This window comes from Empidonax traillii, unplaced genomic scaffold, assembly GCF_003031625.1.
Source record: "Empidonax traillii isolate 1590-97213 ecotype Southwest subspecies unplaced genomic scaffold, ASM303162v1 scaffold33:size3420811, whole genome shotgun sequence".
Taxonomy (NCBI): domain Eukaryota; kingdom Metazoa; phylum Chordata; class Aves; order Passeriformes; family Tyrannidae; genus Empidonax; species Empidonax traillii.
The window spans coordinates 3143663-3166817 of NW_020955226.1; the positions used below are offsets into that span (position 1 = coordinate 3143663).

General features: G+C 37.0%; 1 protein-coding gene across 4 annotated transcripts; it reads right to left on the reverse strand.

Moving 5' to 3' along the window:
• Positions 1 to 895: 895 nt before the first annotated feature.
• On the reverse strand, positions 896 to 23063 carry METTL8 (methyltransferase like 8). 4 transcript variants are annotated; one of them, XM_027911595.1, is made up of 11 exons: positions 22629 to 22707; positions 17447 to 17602; positions 16871 to 17052; positions 13191 to 13282; positions 8179 to 8570; positions 7561 to 7610; positions 5023 to 5086; positions 4551 to 4690; positions 2635 to 2741; positions 2468 to 2533; positions 896 to 1202 (listed from the first exon to the last, which is right to left on the reverse strand). In XM_027911595.1, the coding sequence occupies exons 4-11, from the start codon at positions 13273 to 13275 to the stop codon at positions 1015 to 1017; spliced, it is 1092 nt and encodes a 363-aa protein (XP_027767396.1). In that variant the 5' UTR covers positions 13276 to 13282; positions 16871 to 17052; positions 17447 to 17602; positions 22629 to 22707; the 3' UTR covers positions 896 to 1014. The 4 variants fall into 4 exon arrangements, with proteins under 4 accessions (XP_027767396.1, XP_027767397.1, XP_027767395.1 ...); XM_027911596.1 differs by lacking the exons at positions 16871 to 17052; positions 22629 to 22707 and adding an exon at positions 22964 to 23063; XM_027911594.1 differs by lacking the exons at positions 16871 to 17052; positions 22629 to 22707 and adding an exon at positions 18884 to 18992.
• Between the last annotated feature and the right edge of the window lie 92 nt (positions 23064 to 23155).

Below are 23155 nucleotides of genomic sequence, written 5' to 3' on the forward strand. Positions count from 1 at the left end.
CCTGTCCTTTAGTCTATCTCCACCTGGTCAATGCAAAGAAAACACTGTGTTTTCTTTCTAATATTCAATCCCTAAGAAAGCAACTTCTATCTGTAAACAACAAAAATATCTCAGCTGCCAGGTAGATTACCATTTTAGTGTGATTACATTATCCCATAACAATAATAATAAAATGTACTCTGGACTACTGTTTTCGCTCCTCCCTCTAGCAAATCTAACATATCATAACAACGTTTGTATTTATCCAGACAAATATTAATAATGTTTTTCAGCACTGTTTTGGCATTCTGGTAATTCTTTTCTACATGAAACATGTTCAGCTTACAACCTACGCACTTTGAGTAGAATATATGTGTCACTAAGGTGTTACAGAAAGTTGAATTTGGAATGTTCCTCATGAGCATGTAGATGAAAAGTGGACACTTCAGCAGCATAAGTCAGTCACAGAGAAGGACACCAATCACTGACTAGTCTGATACGTGTGCGTGTCATATGCAGTTAGTGTGGAGTGATAACTAACACGCAGATCAGAAAGAGATTTTGTCTTCATTATTTATGCACCAAGAAATTTCCCCCCAAAGAGGAAATACAGTTGCAAGACACATAGTGGTTAAAAAACACATGACTTAGAAACTGACACAGTGCAGCCTGTAGTGACAGTGAGAAGAGATTCTCTAAATCTCTGAAACAATCATGCTTCAGCCTAAAACTTCTTACATATTGTGAATTTCAACAAGAATGAGATATATACTTACTGACTATTCCTATTCAAGGAAGCAGAATAGCACATATAAAGCAGAAGTGAGAAATGGCCATCCCCCCACCACCTCGTTCCCCAGATCTTTCTCACATATATTTATTTACAAAGAAAAGAAAGTCAGGGAAAAGGTTTTCGTTTTCAGTTCAATATATTTATTCTTTTCAGTGGCTAACACAACGTTTGCTGGAAATATACGTACTCCATTTTGCTTCAGTTTCTGGAGTTCATTTCTGTATTACATTTCTAGAGTGCAATTATTTATAAGGATGCCTTTTGGTGGTTTCTTCAGAATTATGCAGAGACAGCAACGGTTTCTGGAACTTGCTTTGTATCCAAACTCGCTGCATTTTCACTTTTTTCTTCCTGTTTACTTGTAACCGCCGATCAACTAAATTCTGTACTTCAGTTAATCCAGCCAAGTTGAACATGTTCCATACCTCATCTATTTTTTCATAAGAAGAATTATTGTAATTAAAAAAAAAAAAAAGGTCAATTGTAGAATGTAGCAATTAACAACCTTCAGTTCAACCAAAGATGGAACTAAATCTGTTTTGCAATTTGAAAGATCAAGGACACTGTCTCTATGAAGTCTTTTATTAGAAATTCATTCTCACAGCTCTTGATTTATATTGCAGTAAAAATTCTTATATTGAGGCCCAAACCACACTGGTTATTACTCATGGTATCCGTAGATACCCTTTCTTCAGAAGGTTCAATATGCCAGGGTTTAGTAAACAAATGCATGCCATTTGGTTACTGTTCACCTGTTATCCAGAAAAAGTTATTGCACCTGCAAATGACAACCCAGACTTTTATGCCTTAAATATATACATGTGTATATATAGATATATATACATATATATACATATATATGTGTATATATATACACACACACACACATATATATATATATATGTGTATATATATACACACACACATATATATATGTAATTAGCTCCTTCTTGTCAGTCATCACTGGAAAACCTTAAGGTTCTTTGTTCTTGAGGAAACATGAAACAAGACATTTAAAACCTGAGAAGGCTCTTTAAATTCAAGTGATTTTCTATATATATCCCAGATCTTTCTTCTCACTTCTAAAATTACTAAGGCTGGGATAAATCCTGATCCATCTCTATGGCTTACAGTGTAGGATGCAGAGGGTAAAAAGAAGAAGAAAAAAAAAGTATTGTGATGCCCACTTTCACAATTTCACAATATACCAGGCTAAGCTGTCTGCCAGCTGAACCAAGTGAGTGGACAGGCAAAGAGCAATAATATCCATAAGCAGGAACTGAAGTTTAGCTCCTGCATAAAGAGCAGCCTCACAGTTCAGATTCGCCAATATGGCAAAACAAAACATCAGAGCACTGCTACAAACTCTCTTTCCAAGCATGTTTATCTTGATTTTAAGAGAGAAATCATGTACGTATTTAAATAACAAAATTTAAGCATACCATTAGACACAGGAGGCTCAGATAAAGAGAAATTTCCAGTGATGTCTTTAAGCAATCTTGCAGGACCCCAAACACAACAAGCGTACACATAAAGGAAATTATTTTCTTACAAAAGTTAGCTTCAGTCTTTTTAAAAGCAGAGAATTAAAAAAAGCCAATAAAACCTTTCTTAAATTTTTGTTTAAAGATAAGCTTTTATAATTCAATCTTGAGAGAAATTTAACGCTTTCTATGAAAGTGTAACTTTCCATACCTTTGGTAAAGAAATATACTCTGGTTCCATCTCCTCGTACATAAAAATTTTCTGACAAGCAATGACCTAAGAAATTGGGACAGCAATGAAAGAGGACATGTCACTTTTTTTTTTTTCCCAAAAAGAGTTAAAATAAACAATGAACTACAAAGCCATTCAGGAATTACCTTTTTTAAACCGAAGTTGAGCTGTATCGTATCTTCCATAGTCTCGAAATAACAACATTCCTCCAGGTTTCAGTAGCTTAGCCAACCTATTTACAACCCCTTGCATCCTTAGAAAATAGATGGGATACTGGTGACATTTGCAAAAATAAGCAACCAAGTGTGCTGCCACAGACAGAAAAGGTAGCACCACCTAAGAATAAGAGACACTTCAAGATGGGTAGTTGTGCCCAGAATTACAGACTTGGCCAATATAAACTTTTGTGCACAAAGGAAAAAATGTACATGCACAAAAAGTGAAAGTGCTTTGAGGAATCTCATCTAGCAGAACTAGAAGATATTAATTATACAGCTTGAAGAAAGTTTAATACCTTCCAATTCTGTAACTAAATCTTAGAGGTGCCTTCTAGCAGAACGAAAGTGTGTTAAAAATTTACTACAAGAGTAGCACTTATCAAAAACTAAGCACAACAGCCTGAAGAGAAATCACAAAGTAACAATTTTCTGAACATAACTGTGTCCCTCTCACATACACTTTCCATCTTTCCCAAGTATGTAAGTTCTGCATCACAGTTCCCTTTGTTTTCTTTTTCATTTCTCACTTTCAAAGTTTCCAGAAAAAATGTATACTGAGCAAGGTGAATCTGGATCACATTTTCCTTTATGCAGTTATTTTAATTCTACAAGATGGCAGTAATAGAGTAACAAAACTTTGGAACGTGGGTCTCACAACTCAGATAATTACACGGAAATCTTTATGTGTGTATACACACACATGTGCACACAAAGGCTCCCATGTGCACACAAAGGCTCCCATGTCAGCCCTGAGGAGAAAAAAACCAACCAACAAACTACAAAAAACATCAAACGCATTCTTAAAAGACTCATAGGAAAAGACATACAGAAATTCTGACAGAACACCTGAACACTGCTTCTACAGGCAAAGTGATTGACTGAATGAAACACTTATTTTCCAATTTCTTCCTGGCAGCATCATGGCAGTCACAGAGGTCTAAAGTCTACTGCTTGAATTGTTTCTGAAATCTGGACCCTGGCTTTGCTTGACATGTGCTCATCTCTGAACAAACAGGAAGGAGCAGTATCATATATGGGAAAGGCTTTCTGTAAAGCTAATCATTAGTAACTTAGGCAGAGAAACAATTCTCAGACTTAGGCAAATACTGTTCTGTTTGCCAAGCCCATTTTAATGACATTCTTAGTGTAAATGTATTATCACACAAACAGCATGTATTTCCCTTCATATAATCCAGTTAAAGGAAAAGTCAAGCAGTTCAACTTATGCCCTCTTTTACGTTTTTCACATTAAAAAAGGGCATTTTCACAATCAGCCAGCCTTAACAGTCATCAAATTTGGTGCATTAGACATTGAGAGGCATTAGCAAAGGCTAACAGTACCCAACATAACAGTATACATGAAAATTAGATCAAATTTTCTTAATCCAAAGAAGTTAAAAAATTTTGGATGTACTTTGGTTTAAAAGGCCTGCCTGTAAGCATTTGTATGTGGCTAAATCAGCAACCTAAGTCTATATCAACATATTGTGAGCTCTTAAGTCATGAATGGTTGGTTTTGATCACTAAAAATAACTTCCTTCTAGAAGACTAGTAAGGTTTTTAATTTGCAGGGTTTTTGAATCCCTCACTTCTAATAGGGTTGGTTTTCAGTTACAATATACTCCTTGTATTTTGATGGAGTCTGGAGACTCACTAATGAATTAGCCTGACCGGCTTTTCTCTTGAAGAAAATGGAAAACAGCATTTAAAATACCTTGTTTTACACATACTGTAGCTTACTGAGTAATAAATTAAAGATTCATCATCTTCTTTTGCTATTCTTGAAAACCTCCAGTGAAAAGAGAGATTTAACCCATTTGCTTTGCCCTTTAGTCTTCATTTACCTGTCAGGATGAATAGTAGAGAGCACAAAGACAAGGAGAATGACATCCAGGATCTCATCTGGAAAAGGATAGGGTAAAGCATCATCACACACATCATGAACAAAGGCAGAACACCAGGCTGAATTGTAGGACGAATGTGACTGTCAGGAAAAAGATGAAAAGGGGCACAGAGAGAACAGTAGTAGTTAATACGTTTACTGTGACTCAAGAAACTTTTTTTCTTCAATTATTCCACATTGTAAAACATCTCATATAAAAGCCTATTCTGTCCAGTATCTTACTCAAGCTGAGAAGCAAGCTCACTGATGGTATTCATTCCTCTCTGCATACAGTAAGACTTTGTTCTTTGGAATATTGAAAACTTCAGTTAAAAGTTGTCAAAGCCATCACATTCTTTTTCATGAAGACGGCTTCCTGGCAGCCTCCTGAATTACAGGCTTATAAGGTACTCTAAAGCGAGCCTATGAATTACCTTTACCAGCTCCACTGCTCCTGAAGCAAAATCACAACAGTATAGAAAGGTTCCAGGTGTATTGCTAGGAAAACAAAACCAACATCAGTTAAAAAATTATTATTGTAAAAGATGAAAGTCTACATCAGTGTTCATGGAACTACAGAGGGCCCTTTGGGGTTCTCCACAGGTTTGATCGAGCATGCCTTATTGATGTCTAGCACACGGAAAGCCACAGAGGTTGTAATGAACCAACAGGGCAGACAAATTTGTAAGAATACCAACAGGCAGTTAGTATAAAAAGAATTAGAGCCTTGTCAGGGAGGAAGCAAAAAGGAAAAGAAAGAAGGTCACAGAGGGCTGTCAGGACTGATGACAATGTCCTGGTGTTGTAATGCAAAAATGCACGTTAATAGGTCACGTTTTCTTACAGAAGCGCTGCATTAAGTCTCTATCATCAGCCCATGCACGCAGTTTAATTAGCAGTATAATTTGGGCAGGGGTGGAGTATTGCAAAAATCATCCAGTTCTGTAGGTGTTTGGGTTTCCATGTGTCACCTCGCTGTGCTTTTGATTAGATTAAGTAGTTTTGGTTGTTTCCCTCCATTATCCCTTTTGTTTTGTAAGCCAGGATGAATAAGAATTTCCTGTAGCACTGTTTTTTCTTCCCTTCCCATCTAAGACTAAGCCAGCTGCAAATTTCCTTGTACCATTCATCAGATAATAGTAATTCTAGGAAGAGGGTTTTTTCGCCTCTGAAAAATTCACTTAATATAAACTGAACAAGCCACTCAAAACCCACTGAGGGATGACCTCATGATCAACTCATGATCAATTAATTTATTTTAAAAACATATTTGAGATTTTGGACGGATGGCTTCTTTAGAAGGGAATCAAACTCTGCCAGTGCCTGTAAGGTCTCACAGCTGAGTTAGACTTCTCCAAGGGCTCAACAGGAGAATGATTCTGGAACAAAATATACTCCATGCTCACTGCAGAGCAACACTTTATCAGCTCTGTGCCCATCATGAGAATTGATGATTTTAGCTATTTATTAAAGATAAGGAGAAGCAGCCAGGCTCTGAACCCAGCCAGTCCCTTGGGAAAGGTTACACTAATTTCCTAGTTTACATTTTAGAATGTTACTACTTTTTTTTTTTTGAAGAGCAGAATCGGAGCTATGTAGAAAGTCAACCTAAAACAAACACACAGATTGATCTGGATGGTGTTCTCCTGACACATTGCATTAAAAAGCCATAACCTAAATTTTAAGGGAGACAGGAGAAGGCAGATTTAAAAGTTATATTACAAACCTAAATGAAAAATTTTTTTGTAGCCAGGGTACACTCATGCTTGACATTGGCTTCTTTTTATACGCACATAAAAGGTAATTTCTGTATTATTAAATTCAGAGTAAAAGCAAGTGTTCTATAAAGCCAGGCCTACTAAAAGGTAGGAGATGTTTCCCCTCAGTCATATACAAGACAAATGAGGTAGTTGTTCAGTGTATCAACCAATGTGATTGACTGAAGGATTTGCATAAGAATAAAGATCACCAGGAAAAATACCCAATGAGTAGATTCTTAATTATCAGAAATGCCAATCTATGACTAATGCCTCCTGTGAGGAAAACATAAAAGTTTGTCTCATCTTTTCTAATACAGCTACAGGGTATCTTTTCCTATACAGTGCTACTTTTCAAAGTTTTCATATGAAACAGGGCTCCCCTTTCATTACATGCTGTCTAAAGTAAAGCATTTGCTGTGGGATGAAGATGCATTGCTAACACAGGTTTCGTGGATGACCCTGGTGCATCCCTTAATTCCTCCTGCTGTGTTTCCATATCTGCAAAATGGAGTGTTTTTGCATAGTGATGATACTAGCAATAAAAATTCAGTTACAGAATAATGAATTGTACTGTACTCAAGCTCTTGAAGGCAGGACTAAAAAGAAATCTCTTTCAACCCTTGATACATACATAGTCTTTCCAATAAAACCTTCCTGCCTACATGGATGGGAAGACAAGCTGTCATAACAGCTCTTTCTAAAACTGGAAGCTAAGTGGATTAAGATGTTTCAATGAATTAAGTAATGCAATACAGGACTTGTGCCTTCCCTGACACTAAAACCTGAGGCAACGTGACAAAGGACACCAGACAATTCAGAACAACGTGACTTCTTTCCAGTAGATCACATGCCATTATCTACTGTCTCTGATTTTGGCCTTTTTAAGAGATACTCAGAAGCTTTACAGTGACATGTAAGACAAGAGAATATTTTGCCTGTCTGAAATTAACTACAAGAATTCAACCTGAATGAACCTGAAGACAAAACTCTGTCAGCAGATACGGTCTCCCCAAGACCAGAGTTAAGCAATAGGAGAAGTATCATGTATATGATGCTACGAACATTATCTGCGGTCTGAACAGAGTAAGAATTTCAGGGCTGTAAAATGATCCACTCAACACTTTCTGCAGCACTGGTCTAGCACCAAAATTTAGCAGAAAATGAAGAAGATGAGAATACAACTCTCATATTTGAAAATCCAACACTACGTACCGTAGAACTTCCAAAATAGGAAAGACACTGTTTCCAGCTCCACAGCCAACCTAAAACCAGAAGAGAAAAAAAGTTAAAATAAATGAGTAAATATAACTGTTTTTGTTATTTTTGTCTTAAATTAGTTGGCACGTAGGACCCATTAAAGTTGAAGGTATGCTGGACAGAAAAGGTTTAAACAGCTCATACCACAGTTCTCAAATTATTTATGTTCTCAAATTATTTATGTTTCTCCTCAATGTCTTTCTAAAGTTGAGAGAATCTGTCTCTCAAACTGCATAAGAAAATGCAATATTCTTGTCCAATTTCACCATTTGGCAAGAATACGTCAAGTACTTGCGCTTTTAGACAAAGCAATATAAGTTTCCTTAGGAAACCAGAAACCCAACTTCCAATGACAGTGGAATCTGATTATCTAGTCCTGTTGTATTAGGGAGAAACTTTAAAGGAAAAACAAGGTCCACATGCTAGGTTTCTGTGAAAGTTTCTGCCATAAATGAATGTTGTATGTTAAACACTAAATGCTCACTGTCTTGATACTTACTAAGCATGTTTATTAGATTTTTGAGCAATTAAGTGGAGCTCTATATGATGAGTACAACTTTTGCAGGGCATTACCTCTAATATTCTGTAAGTGGCATCACTACCAGGGAAAGATTCTAGCCTGCCAAGTTCTTCTCCATAGTTTTTACCCTGAGGATTTTCACTAGGCGTTTCTGCTTGGATTTTATTATATACATATCCTTGTACAGCAGTAGAACCACCTCCATAATTTTTCTTCCAGTATTTTTCTCCTTCATCAAACATTTCATTTTTGTGTGAAAACCTGTTGGTACTATTTATTTTCCTGTGTTCTGAAGATCTTTCTTCTCTTTTCAATTCTTGTCTCTTTTCTTCTGGAAGAATTTCTGGAAATTCCAGAAATAGCCAATTACGATCCTTGAAAAAGTTATTTTTATGGGTCTTGTAAAATTCATTCCAATATTTACTGGCTTCTCTTTCATATTTATCTGAAATTAAAAGAGAACAAAACCTTGGTGAATATGAGTTTAGCTACAAAATAAAGCAACATGGAATTTAGATCTCAAATATACATAAAAATCCATAGTTCCACAGATTGTACTTTTATATTAAAACATACAGATTTTGGATTTACCTTAATATGTGCTCAAAATTATTCCTATGAAGGTTTAATTACATTTTATGTCACTTAGGAAGGGGCAGACAGGCTTTCTGCATCACTTTTTTTAATACAGTGACATACAGCAGCACCAAAACATGCAGTCTCAAGATTCTTAGACAAACTTTTGTTTGTCTCACATTATAAAAGCAATGCATCCTTTCAATTATTTAAAAAATACTAAATGGAAATTAATTTTATATTTTAGGAAATTCTGTGATCAATTGCAAATTTGTTGGCAGCTAATTACCTCTTAATAAGCCCCAGCAAGTAGAAATCCAGTTCTGTGAACATGAGTGAGAGATGCTCCTGCATAGCACATAGACACTAATTCATGCTTAACCATTCAACAAGACAGTCAGAAGGAACATACTGGCTTTCTTACTTTCACAACACTTCAGAGTTTTACAATAGAGCTTTGTGCTAACTTTTAATTCGCAAAAGATTCTAACTGAATGTTAGAATGTAAAAGAATAGGACAGGGAGGGATTTCACTCAGTCAGGGAATTCACACCCCTTCTCCACAAAGACCTCTCCAACTTATTCTTAAAATACCACCTTTCATATAGGTCTAACAACTCTCTTCAGTAATATGTTACAGTCCTTAACTTTCAATGTAGTTAGAAATCTTTTCCACTACCTAACTCTAATTTCTGTATTGTAATTAGGTCCAGCGATTCTTGTCCCATTAACCAAGTACATAAACCAGAGATTACTCCCTTTTCTCTTTGTGACACCTATTTACATATTTGAAGTGCTTTACTATGTCTCCCATTAAACCTCATTCTAGAAATCTCTCTTCTTTTCTCAATACAACTCACGATTTTTAGACTTTTAAAAATTTTTATTTGTCCTCTCTATATTCTTTCCAACTGATTTACTGCTTTTCAGTGCTGTATTCTGGTAAAGGCATTATCAATGCAGAGCAAAAAGAGTATTTTACAAGGCTCAGAGGCTGTAATCCTGTTTATAACTCCCAGTTTGCCATTTTGCAACAGCATGACACTGCTGATTCAGCTAGTGATTCACCACAACCCTCAGATCTTCTTCTGCAAAATGACTACCTAGCCAATTGTTCCAGAGTCTAGTATTTTTTCAAGGAATTATTCCGAAGCGCAGTATTCTGCATTTATTTTTAGCAAACTTATATATTTCAAATTCTTTTTTTCCCCCATTTGTCCAGATCTTTCTGAATCTTAATCCTGTCCTTCACCATACTTGAAACATCTCTTCACTTAATATCATCTTCAAGACTGCGATTTCCTGAGGTCACTAATGAAAATACCAAGCAGAACTGGACACAGAATAAAACAGTCCTCACCCAGCACAGCCTTCTGTTCTGAAAGGCTCTCTCTAGGCATTCACTCACCCAAAAGCAGTTTCATTAGCTCTCGCTTGCCTAACTTGCTTATGAAAATGTCAAACAAAGCAAGTCAGAAGCCTGACTAAGGATAAACTTCAGGACGTCTGCTGTTTTTCCCTTATCCCCAGGGCTTGTAACCTTCTCCAAGAAGGAAATTAGCTTGATTTTACATGATTTATTCTTGAAAAAATATTTGTTGGCCAGTATTCATCTCCTTTGTTCTTTCAAACCCAGTGTCTGCAAGCTCTGGATGTACTCTTCCAGTATTTTTCCAGGAACTGAAACTAATTATCTGACTCTTCTTTTTTTCCCACCTCCCTTTTTTAAAAAAGTAAATATTCTCTTTTCTGCTTTTCCAGTCATCCATGTACTCTATGGATGTACTTTGTAACCTGTTCTTTCTCAGTTCCAGAACAAGATCTTTCCTCCTTCTTACCAGCACTAATTGTGCTAGCCACTGGACTGCAGCTAACCCTTTCAAAGGCAGGCTGATAAAAAGATAAGAATTACAGCTTTTTCAATGTCTCTTTTGTTGATGGTTTTCCCTTCCTTATTCCCCCTAAGTACCAAAGTAAATCTTTTTTCTTGGGTTTCTTCCTCCTCATTCTCGAGCATTTACAAAATTATCTTGTTACCTCTGACATCTCTTGCAAACTGTAGATCATATAATGTGTTGCCTTTTTTATTTTGTCCCCACTCACACTGACCCATTAATTTTTTCAATAAAAAATGCACGGAGTAAATATATGGTGCATTTCTCCTACTACTCTCATTTAAATCTTATCATATTATTTCCCAAGAATTATTATTAGAGGCACAGACAGGCAGTAGGAAGCGGGAAGGAGGTGGCAGTATGCCTTGTCCTAGAAATCTGCATAATATTTTAAAATTAACATTTAATACATCCAATTGTATTATTAAAGGGCAAGACCCGGCCATGCAGAGTAATTGTACAGACTTGTTATAATGTAAGTTCATTTTTATAATGTAAGTTCAGTTGATTGAGGTCGTATATATCAGATTTCAGCAGTGTAAGTTGCACATTCATAGATTGTTCAACATCAGTATAAAAACAAAAACCTCTTCCAGTCAAAAGGTTTTTAAATCATTATCACCCCTTGTTACTGTCATTACTTTTCTACAAGCCTGCTCAGACCCCCGTACTTAAATTCACATCAAGTTTTCCAGATTTCAGAAATGAAAGAAAGCAATACCAAAAGTCAGCCTTTCAAACTGTATTAGTATGGAATTACATGGGTTCAAGTGAAAGAACACTTCACTTTGCATCGTTTCACTGGTCACTCCTGCACCACTGTGTAATAGCTATGCATGCAGTATTATTATCACATTTTTGCTTCATTTTGTATATTTAGGTAGTCTACCTACTAAATTTTCCAAAGCATGTAAAAATGACAAAACTAAAAAACACATAAACTTCCAAGTAAAAAAAAAAAAAAATCCCTTACTTTGTCAATTGATGTTTCTCCTTAACAGAATCTTCCAACACTAGCAAGCATGCCTTAGAAGAAGCTAGACACACTAATCAGTAAATCAAATTCCTAAAAGTAGTATCATGAGTTCATTCAACTTAACATCTCTTGCCTTAAAAAGGCTCACCAGAACTATTCTATTTTAGTGATATAATAGTACTGTTGAAATCTGTCTTGTCTTTTCCCCCATACTGGAGTTTTCAAGGCCCCCAAAGAACCTGCTCGTTAGCTTCGGTCTGGTTCATTGTTTACACAAATAGGCCAAAATGTACTTCCACTTGCAGAATGAAGCTGAAGCTTTCTGAAGGAACACTATCAGCACTGCTTACCTATTCAAATTCTAAACAGAGGGGCATTCATAGGAAATGTCCTTGGATTCTTGTATTTCTTGGCAATAGACAAATGCCTGATTATTCCATTTCTCACCAGCACAAACTAAGTTCTAACTGATTGTAGATGAAGAATTAAAGGTTCCACGAGCTACATGGTCACACAGCTTACTTTTCAATTATGAGCTCTTTTTCAGTTTTTTATACAAACCAAAGGAAAATATTAGATGTAATTTTTGAAAAACAAACATTGTACTTAGATAAAAAATGTGAGAGGTAACAGAAAAAGGCAGGCTGACAATCCCAGAGCATTCAAGGTGATGAAGGGCACAAATTCAAGGCACGTTCTCAGGTAATTCAAATAAACTCCAACATGTGCCTTAGTTATATCAATGAAACTCAGCACGGGATCATAATGACACTATCTAATTTGACAGATTCAAGACATGCTAAGTAAACTGAGGCCCAGGATATCCAAGTACTTGCTTTCAGAATATCTTTCTAACACTATAACAAATTAAGAATCCAGACTTCTATGATCTTATCAAGTTGATACTGCAGCTTTAGCACACATAACTACCTTAGAGTTTAGTCTATGGTTTAGTTTGAAGTTTGAACCTAGAGCTATCACTCTTCAGAAACTCAGAATACATTAAATTTCCCATCTGAAGACAGGCACAAATTTCGTTAATCATTTACAGTGCAAACTCAACCTTCCACACAAAGTGAACACTCTGCCTCCTGAAGCACTCCCAGTTCAGCCTGGCAAAGACAGCAAGGTGGGACCAGTTGGGACCAGTGCAACTTCCATGGCACTTCACTGAAATACAGTGCAATGCACAAACACAAGCTCTCTAAATAGTCTACTGATCATTAAAAAGCATTTGAATATTGTACATGAACTTTCATCCCCAGCACCATAGCTGGATGCAAATTCATTCCTCTGATTCTGTAAAAGGCTCGTGTAGTAGTTTTATTCTGAAGAACTGCAAAAGGAGTCAGAACAACAGTACCATACTGATGTACTTCTTTTATAGAGAGCCTATTGCTCCCCAACTGTGAAACTGTTCAAATAAGTAACTGAATTGCTAGAAAAACACACTTTGAGATCTTTTGAGGCAACAAAGGGAAAAAAACCCAAACCAAACAAGAAAATTTAGACAAGAGAATGTAGAAATAAAAAGGGTGTTCCTAGATTCTAAAGCAATTTAAATGTTTTCATAAACAGCATTAAAATAAGAATTTTCATGCCTTTAGGAATTTTTTACCTTGATCTTCCCATTGAACTTTCACAAGTGAGTTCTCTGCTGCTTTTTTCTTGGCACTCTCCTCTTCTTCTTGCGACCACTGCATGTGGTCCCTGAGAAAGGCAGATGAAGAACAAGCTTTTTCATAGGATTTTCCATAATATTTTTTTCCAGGAAAAACAGTATCAAATTAGCTATATTGTCTCAAATAGTTTTTTTTTTTTGAGTGAAAGCAACTTCTCACATTACTAGTGTTTATGATGAAGAACTAAGGTCATTTAGCAAAGAAATCAGCTGTTCCTGACACAGTGAGCATAACCCACCTATACCACTGGAACCAGCGGAACTGATGAACAGGATTTTACTTATTTGGGGATTAGAGACGGGTAACATTTAAAAAAAACAATGAGACATTCATAAGAAAAGACAAGCAGTGCTACAATGGTTCCAAAGTTTATGCCCTCTCTATTTGTGTAAAGTGGTTAACTAAATGTTATGTTAATCAATTAAACGGTCACAGAACCAAGCCCAGGTCTGACACTGATGACTAAACTGCCTTCCCTGCAGATTCTGTGTTTGGATCAGGCCACAACGGGAAGTGCCCAAAAATGTGCTGCTGGCCATTCTTAAAAGCCAATCAGCTGTCCCTCCAAATCATCCAGTCTGAACAGATTAAATTCGATAATATAATTCAAGTAATCTATTAAATCCTAATCCTACTGAAATCAACTAACTGAAAGCCCATGACTAAAATTCCATTGGTTACTATGGGAAAAGAGACAAGGTGCCAACTTGGGAAGAGCTGATTGTCTCTAAAAGCTAATGAGCATCTTCCTGTTCCGTACCTGGTGACATATAGGTAATTTAATTCTTAGACCTTCACTGTTCCTCTTTGTTAATCGTGGGAGACTAATTGGTATGTATTTGTCTGCTTGCCTCAGACTTGATTTCCGCATCTCTACTGAAATATTTCTCATTATTGTCCCCAGCACGTTGCCTCTCCCCTTCCTGTATTTGTTCATATACCCAATGTTCCTGGGCAGTGTCATGGCTCTGACAGACGTGCTGCAGCAGAATAAACTGAACGACCAAAAGCATTGCTAGGCGGTCATCCTCTTGGAAAGACTTGCTTCCCTCACTGCTATCACCTTTTTTGACCTTGCCTATTCCAGCAAGCTGAAACCAAGGCCTATTCAGATGGCAAGAATTCACAGCCAACCCTTCTGACGGATGACTTGCTCTGGTATAATCTTCAGCTGATCAAATTTAATCTATCACTGTGTGTCTGTCAGAGCCCCTAAGGGTGCCTGAAGCCTTCCATCTTCAATGACCTTTTTTTCCCTTTTTTCCTTCCTTGGAAATTCATAAAGCTGAAGAAGGATCTTTTAGCTCCTTCCTAGAAATTTCTGTATGGTAGATCCCAAACAACATGACTGCAGCAGCACTTCCTGATCAAAATCTACAAAAGAGGAGACATAGCATGGTTCTTATGCAAACTATTTATATAGTTTGGATGCTTCAAATGAGGCAATACAAGCTGGTAGGAACACAGGACAATCCTAAACATGAAAGTGTTTAAATACAGAAGTGTTTTAAGCTGAACACTGACAGCAGCAAAGCAAGATATCCATTTTAACCACACCAGGAGCTGTTAACACGAGTAGGCCTGATATGAGATCAAACAATGCTGCTTTCAGTTCAGCTTATTCAACTTAGTCCTTTTCCACTAACTTGTTTGCTAACACAGGGTTTAATTATCTCTGTGATAACGTGAAAACTATGCCAATTACTAACCTGAATAGAAGCAGACATTTTTTGCTCCCGTGTTTAGCCTCATTCATTACTCCTCTCTCAAAATGACAGAAAAGCAACACAGCAAACATCTAAAGCATTAGTTCTCAAATTTAATTTGCTTAGTATGTCTAGCAGCAATGGTAGCAGCTCTTGGCTCTCTGCCAATTCACACACAGACAAAAAGAATGACAAAGCATGAAGTACCAAAGATGATGAGTGGAAAACAAAAGGATATCATCCATCAATGCTAGAGAAGATGAATATCTTATGCTCACCCTGCAGAATCTATTCAGCACTACCACCACTCATCCTAATCCCCCTTATCTCCCTAGTGAGAACCCTGCCAATTCAGTGAGCTTCAGATGCAAGGACCTACACCTCTTCAGAGCCAGGTTCTTGGTTTGTCAAGACCATCACAACTTCCACATACCTCTGCTTCAAACTCAGTTTCATCTGCTTTCCCTTCTGAGCTACACGGATTCATCTGCAGATCCATTTTCTGAACAACACTGTTTCTTTCACTCTCATTTTCACAACCCATCCCAACCACCTGCATCAAAGTTTGATAACTCTATCAGACTGTCACCCAAGGCTAGCAGGAAAAACTGAAGCTACACAAGATCAGCTTTTTGCAAGGAAATAAAAAAAAAAATAATAAAAAAAAAATAAAAAAAAATAAAACAAACCCAAACAACCAGAAAAACCACCCCCAAACTGAATTTCATTGAGATACAATGTTACAGAAAACGGATGGCCTTTTCCTAAAAGATTTATTAAAAAAGATTTTAAAATCTTTTCGTACCTTGATTACACAGTCTACATTTAAATCAGCATTTACACAGGTAAAGGATTTTTCCACCTAGCAGAAGGCACTAAGCCTGGAATATGTTGAAGAACTACACTGCATATACATTTATGAAACACAGAGATTAACTTTACACTCTTAACACAATAATCAGCCAGCTTCCAGCTTTCTTGGCCAAGGAATGTACGGAAGTACAGTTTACTCCAAATATGGCCTTAAGGTGGTAAGTGGCAAGTGTTGGGGACCATGGCTTGGGGACACTTAATTTAGAAAACACTAATAGGTGGCAGATCTAGTTACCTATCAGTTAAGTCCAAATTTAGAGACTAAAAAGAGTAACAAAGATACCAGTTTATTAACCAGAGGGCAATTTTCTGTGTCATATTTTTAAGACCTTTTTAATAATCAGAATTTGATTAGAGAATCTCTTGAAATAATTTAGATTAAAAAGCAAAGTGGACTAATTAACAAATAAAATGGACTACTAAAAAGAATAGCAATTAAAAAAAACAAACAAACAAAAAGCAAACAACAAACAGCAAGTTCAAACTTCATTTTAGAACACAAGCTTGTCCAGTAACTCCTCTGATGGCTGACAGCAGAGGATACCTCTGAGGAAACTGCAAGAATTGTAGATTAGTTCTATGAAGTAAGCTTAAGGTCTGAAACATGTTGTCTGTTACTTCTATGTTATGTTCCCCATTGGTTATTATTAGCCACTTCCAGTCCCTTTTTCTAATTTTGCTAAATCCTTGCTATCAAAAATAGTGACACAATTAAAATATACACTTAAAAATTATGTAGAAAGTAACTTCTTGTATAGTTTTTAAATTCACTACTTTTTATCAAATATTCCTTGGTTTTAAGTTATGAACTATAGAAGAAAAATTCCTGGTTTCCCCAATATGTTAGGTAGGTATTCTTCTACTTTCTAAACAGATTTAGATATTCTTCTATCCTACTAACACTTCCTGTATTACTTGCTGTTTTGTATTCATCTCCATTCCATGGTAAACAATCTTAGCCTTTTCAGTCTAATTTTTCCCACTGTGTTGACCAGCATTCTCCCTCTTTTCTGAGCACCCATTAATCACAAAAATACCTTTTAGAGATGGGGACGCACTGTTGCAAAAAAGGACAATTCTTATTCTTGTTAACATTTACACATTGATGTCTTCTCTGCTGTTACATCGCTTATATATGTTAAGATTCAATTTACTTGTTTTGATAATTGCACACTGTATGGAAATCTCTGCTGAATGATCTGTAACATCTTCTGTATACCTTTAGAAGAATAATTTACATGTTCCTTTCAAGGTGATGTCATTTTTAGACTAGGGCACTAATTCAGGATGTAACCTTATTGTACCTAACAAGTAACGTTCTGCCATTACGAATAACATGGACTATCTTAATACTACACTTTCTGTCTCTTAATTAATTACTGATCTATACAATATTTTGCATTTCATTCCTTGACTGTTTACTCAGCAGCTTTTTATGGAAGTCACTGAGGACTTGTTAAGTGTCCAATTACTTGTGACAATCCTAAGCATTCTCTGGTGCCCCCTTTACATGTCTTTCCTGGCAGTACCTTGTTTTATACACAGACACATCATTATTCATCGTAAACAGTAGATGAAATTATATGAAAATCAGCCTTGAAGAAACATCTCACCACATGTTATGCTCAAAGACCTTAGAAGGATCAGTTAAAATCCGTGATCCAAGTGGAACAGCTGGTCGTCTATTACTTTGGTGCCTGTGTTGCATCTTGCTTTTCCTCAGACATAAAGCAGGAAGCCTTGTAATGAAATTCATTTTGCTCAGAGACCTGAAAACACATTTAACTCAAATTACAATTTTGCTGTAACTTAATTGTTTATGTCGCTTACATGAGAAACGGGTCAAATCATCAAGCACCAGTATCAGTTTTAGTAATAATAATCTACTACAGTTCAATTTAAATGCTTTTCAGAAAAAAGCAACATCCCTTCAGTGCACTGAAAACCCAAAAAATCCCAAAGTAGGCTGGAATGAAACCAATTGAAGGACAAATTATTTGGTATTTCAAAATCCTATCAAGCAGGGGAAAGAAAAGCAATACACGCTAAAACAATAACCCAGGTCTGATATTGTACCTTTAGGAAGACAAGCAAGAAATGATCAGTAAAGAAACCACTTGTTCAAGTGGGTACATTCTGTCACCAAGATTGACTTTTTCACCTCACTCATCATCTTCAAAAGATTTTATTCTAGATCTGTGACTCTGGTTTTATGCTTTTAAATAGGAAATGAAAGATTTTTCAGAGTGTAAACATCACGCATCAGAAAACCTTCCAAAATTTCCCATACCTATTTAATGCTCTCTTTGAAATGAAGGGTCTTAAATGTTGAATTTCTACCAATGCAAATTATAAGGTGATTGAGATTTTTCTATTACGTGTATAATTCCGTTATACAGCTATATTTTACATTACTTGGAATTTCTTCATACAATATGAAATTTCAAATAATGAACGATAACAAGTGTGTGTAGCTCATACCAGCATTTTTTCTTGGGTTTTTATTTTCTTTTTTTTTTTTTTTTCATTTTCTCATTAATGTAGGCTTTCTACGAGATGAGTAAAATGAAATATACCTCCTATTACTACTTTTACTCTAATGTGCCTCTGTTCTTTTTTCCTTCAAATGCTCTGCATGACTTTCAAAATGATTCTTAGTCCTATTTTTTTCTGCCTTTTCTTTTTTTTTTTTTTTGAGTGCTGCTTCTGTAAAAACCACACATACAAATTTAATGCACTAGAAATACAAAATGTAGTTACAAAAGAACAGGTACAAGACACTACTAGAAAACATTCTGTGCAAATTGATTACAAAATGAAGATCTTGAGGAAAATAGTACTATTTGATCACAAGTCTCATATTGCGAATCAAAAATTATTAATTTGTACACATCACTACAAAGACTGGCAAAGGAATCACTAATTAAATGAATAATTTCTCATTTATGGTGTACTTATGAATGAGTCATGCTTTCAGCCTACCGGAAAAAAAAGGAAAAAAGATTAAAATTTCTTTTTATTTGTGAAAGATTAAATAAAATGAAGTTTACCTTATGGTTGTCAGTGCCAAATAAAACCATTGTTAATTTTGGCTAATAAGACCGCAATGTTATTGGGATATGGGGGCACTGCCATACAGAGAAAATAAACCATGTTGTCCTATTAAAAAAATCAGAACTTCTAATGTTAGCAAGTTTATTAAGGCTTTCTTTTCTTATATGTGGCTCAGCAACTAAAACAATTCCAGTTTATACTTCATTTACTACAAATTGTTTACGCTTTGTATTTTTTAAATATGTATGCATTTTTCATAACACAATGCATAACTATTAACATATATGGGATATAATGAAATAATTATTATGAGACATGAAAATTAAGACATTATGACAATTTCTGCAAAATGTGTAATTTTCACAAAGGGAATGTTCTTGAAAACAAAATCAAATAGAAAATCCTCCAAAACCTCAAACTACGATCTAAAATTATTATAATTTAATTACATAAAAACGCCTGGATAAAGATTCCATTATTACATTGCAAACTGTTTACAAATCCTCTTCCTCCTTCAATCATTCAAAAAGACCTGAGTTAGTATCTTGCATTTCCTGTGCCAGCATTGATATTCACCATGAAATATGATTCAGCTGCCAGGCTAGTCACATAATTTTTCTTGGCTTTCTAAATATCTCAATAAGAACATGAAAAGATGCACAGATGGCAATTATAGTCAGATGACTAAGATGATCTTGCATCAGTAAAATCCAGATATGCAACTCTTTCTATGAAAATGTAATCCTTTGAGTGGTAAAGGAACAATTTTAGTTGATAAAATCTGAAAATGCAAGGAGAGTGAGGTAGGTGTGCAAGTTAAATTTACTATTGCATCCAGAGTTAAATGTAAATGAACTCCTTGGAGACGTGCATGTATATCCCTGAGAGTTAAAAGTGATCCACAGATCGTGAGATAAGTGGACAACCTGGCTACTAAAAGTTCAAAAAGCATCTAAATTACTTGGAAACCTAAATAACATTTTCAGAGGCAAGTCCTTGCTCAGTTGTTTCTCTAAGTGATTTTTGTTAACGAAACATGCAAACACCCTTTCTTTGTCAGGTAAGATGATCATACCTCGAAGTCATGACAGCAAGAAATGTCTGAAAAAATTAGGAGTTATTTCCTTGTTCCAAGGCACAGTCAGGAATACTTTTAGTTTGTTTATTAATCAAAGCAATTCAACCTTCATCTTTAACGAAATTAACACAAAACTGAATTACATTAAAAATGGCTAAATTTTGTGGCAGCATAGCTATTTTTCAGAAAAAGAAAAACTTTAAAGAAGCAATGCAATTCATAACCATGATGAAAAGCAATATGGAAGACTTTTTCTCCCTGTGGAGTACTGCCTTTTATCCTTTATAATTTTGTCACTGTTACAAGTACAGATCAGTTTAGTTGAGAAATTTCAAGAAACAGCCTTAAAACTCCTCCTCTCTTCAAACAAGCTAACACAGCACCTTCAGCAATACTTTTTAAAAGTGGACATGCAGAAGAATGTATACACATCAACTGCTAGCTAGACCTGAAAGAATACATTTCTAATTGATGTTGGCATTAAAACCTTGAGCAGTCACACCCACAGAGATAAAAATAAAGATACAGGAGAAAGGAACTGTTTTAATTTTTTTAATGGTGGATTACACCCCAAAACATACGTAAACCACTTCACCAATGACTAAAATCCTTTAAAAATATCAGTTCTGAGGAAAATGTCAGAGAAGAAAAAACAAAACAAAAAGAACAGAAATAACCTGTAATTTAATGAACTTATTGGATGAAAATATTTTGACATTTCACCGCTCTCCAACTACAAATCTAACACCTTCTTCCATGTTCAATCACTAAGCCAACTTGTAGAGTCCCTGTTATAAAGAAAAAATTAGCCTATATTAGGAATAGTATGTGCAGCTTATGTTACATTCCTAGACAGATAAGTATTCTGGAAACAATTAACTTTATACAGTCACTTTTTCTTGGCACCTAGAAGCTTATCTAGACATTTGACCATTAATCCCCAACACTCTCGTGTAAAGCACAGCTGATCTACTTTATCACCATCAAACACTACCAAAACTCAAAACATCTTACACAAAACAGATGCAGGTGACAATCATGGCCACAAAGGAAAAAAATTTTCAAGATAATGGTAACACAGAAGGTATAACTATGAATTACCAGTGGTTATTTTTAAAATACATACATATTAATATTTCTTAATATTTCAAATCCAAGGGGATGGGGGCGACTTTACTGTCAACCAGACTCATTCATCAACTGAACGCTTAATGCTATTCTATTCTACCAAGTGACTAATCATGCCCTCTTGAGGTTTCATGATTAGTTTTTCAATTATATACTCCCAAAAAATTATGCACATTTGAAACAATAGGATATTTCACAACTTTTCAAACTCAGCGGATCTAAAATTTTCAACTGTTTTTCTTTCTCATGCATAATAACCAGGAATGATGCAGACCTCCCTGTGGGCATACAGCAACTTCAGTAAAACTGCTGCAGAGCGCTGACTCCCCAGAGGAAGAGAAAAACAGAAGAAAAATTATTTTGATTTATTCTGACTTCTATACAGACAACACAATTAGCACTGGTTAAAAAGCAAAGCAGATAAAAACAAACAAATCAACCCCACCAGATACGATTGTAATCACATGTACACAAATGTTCAGTGAGAAATGCCTGTTCTTACACCAGCTGGCAGGTAGCCTGTCAAAAATAGCCGAGGAAAGAGGAAATAGTTTCTACAATGGTAGAGGGAGAGAGAGAATGGGAGACAAACCCTGCTGATGTTCTGAAAACATTTACTTGAATCACAGAAGAGTTCCCCGTTACCCTGCACACCCTCTGCTGGCTGCTGCTTACACAGGAAGAAGGAAAAAGAAGAGAGGAAAAAAAAAAAAAAAAGGAGCTGTGGTGACTGTGTATATGAATACATATACATGCACTGAGAAGATACATCTAAACCTCCAAATGCAACCACTTAAACTGTTTTTATTCCTATTTTCTACAAAATATCGAATATTTAACTGTATTATCTAATAAAAGATGATTTGTCTCAACACAAACTATGTTTTCCTTCTATTAAAGATGATGAGAAATGGGATAGAGCAATATGAATTTTACTACTGTCTACAATTTATATTGAAGAACTTCCTTCACGAACATTCCTGCAAGACTCTGGGTGTCCATATGAACTTTGCTTAGCTGCAACCTGCCCTGTCAGCTCAGAAGTCACTGGCAGTATTGCAGATCCACTGGGCAGGATGCACTTAATCTCCTACCCAGGTCTTTGAAGGAGCATCTGCAACCACCGTGTTAGTGTGTTTAGCTCACTTCACGAAGTAACTGTAGAGCACCAGAAAATTAGAGGCCCCTCTCTTTGCTTACAGTATCAGTGAAGACTAAAGGTTTCACTCAGAGATCCTGAAGAACAGACACGGACAAAGCACACAAAACATCAGCAACTTCCGCATTACCCCATGTGGGCGCCTGCCCTCTGCCAAGCAAAGGAAAGAAGTTTTTCCGCAGACTTCAGCTGCTCTGCCGGCAAGACTGATAACTGTGACAACTTTTAGGATGTAGCTTTAAAAATACAAAAATTGAGCATCATACATCTTGAGAAGCTGCTGTTGACCTTGGAGTCTTAAACAGGGTTACACAAATCCCCTAACTTTCCAACCTTCCCCCCAAGTCCGGGTACGCTCCATCCCACCCCGCCGTACCCAAAAGGGCTGATGGCCGGTGCCACCGGCCCGCAGGTGCCAGACCGGCCGGGGCAGAGCTCCGGGGGCGGCTCCGCGGGTACGGGCGGGCGGCCCCGCCCGCTCCTCTCCCTGACCCCCGCGCAGCGCCTCCCTGCTGCCCGCTCCTCCGAGCGGTGCTCGCCGACGCCGCAGCGCTGCCGACCCGGGCGCGGCCCCGCTCCGCCGCCCACCGCGGGGCCCACGCGGCCGCCCCAGCCCGGCGGGCCCCGGCGGCGGCTGCGGGGCCCAGGGAGCCGCGGAGGGAGGTGAAGTCCGGGCGCGCCGCGCGATTCCGCCCCCGAAAACTACAGTACCCGGCGGGCCACGGGGAGGCGACGGCGGCGCAGGGTTGTTGGTGCCTGCGTTTGCGGGAACTCGGCGGCGGGGGAAGCGCGGGGAGCGGAGCCCCGGAGGGAGGCCTCGGTGTGCGTCTCTCGGGAGTCAAGGGGCAAGGGGCCGCTCGGGCCTTTCCCCGCTTCGCTTCACCTCTCGCCGGGCAGGGCGGG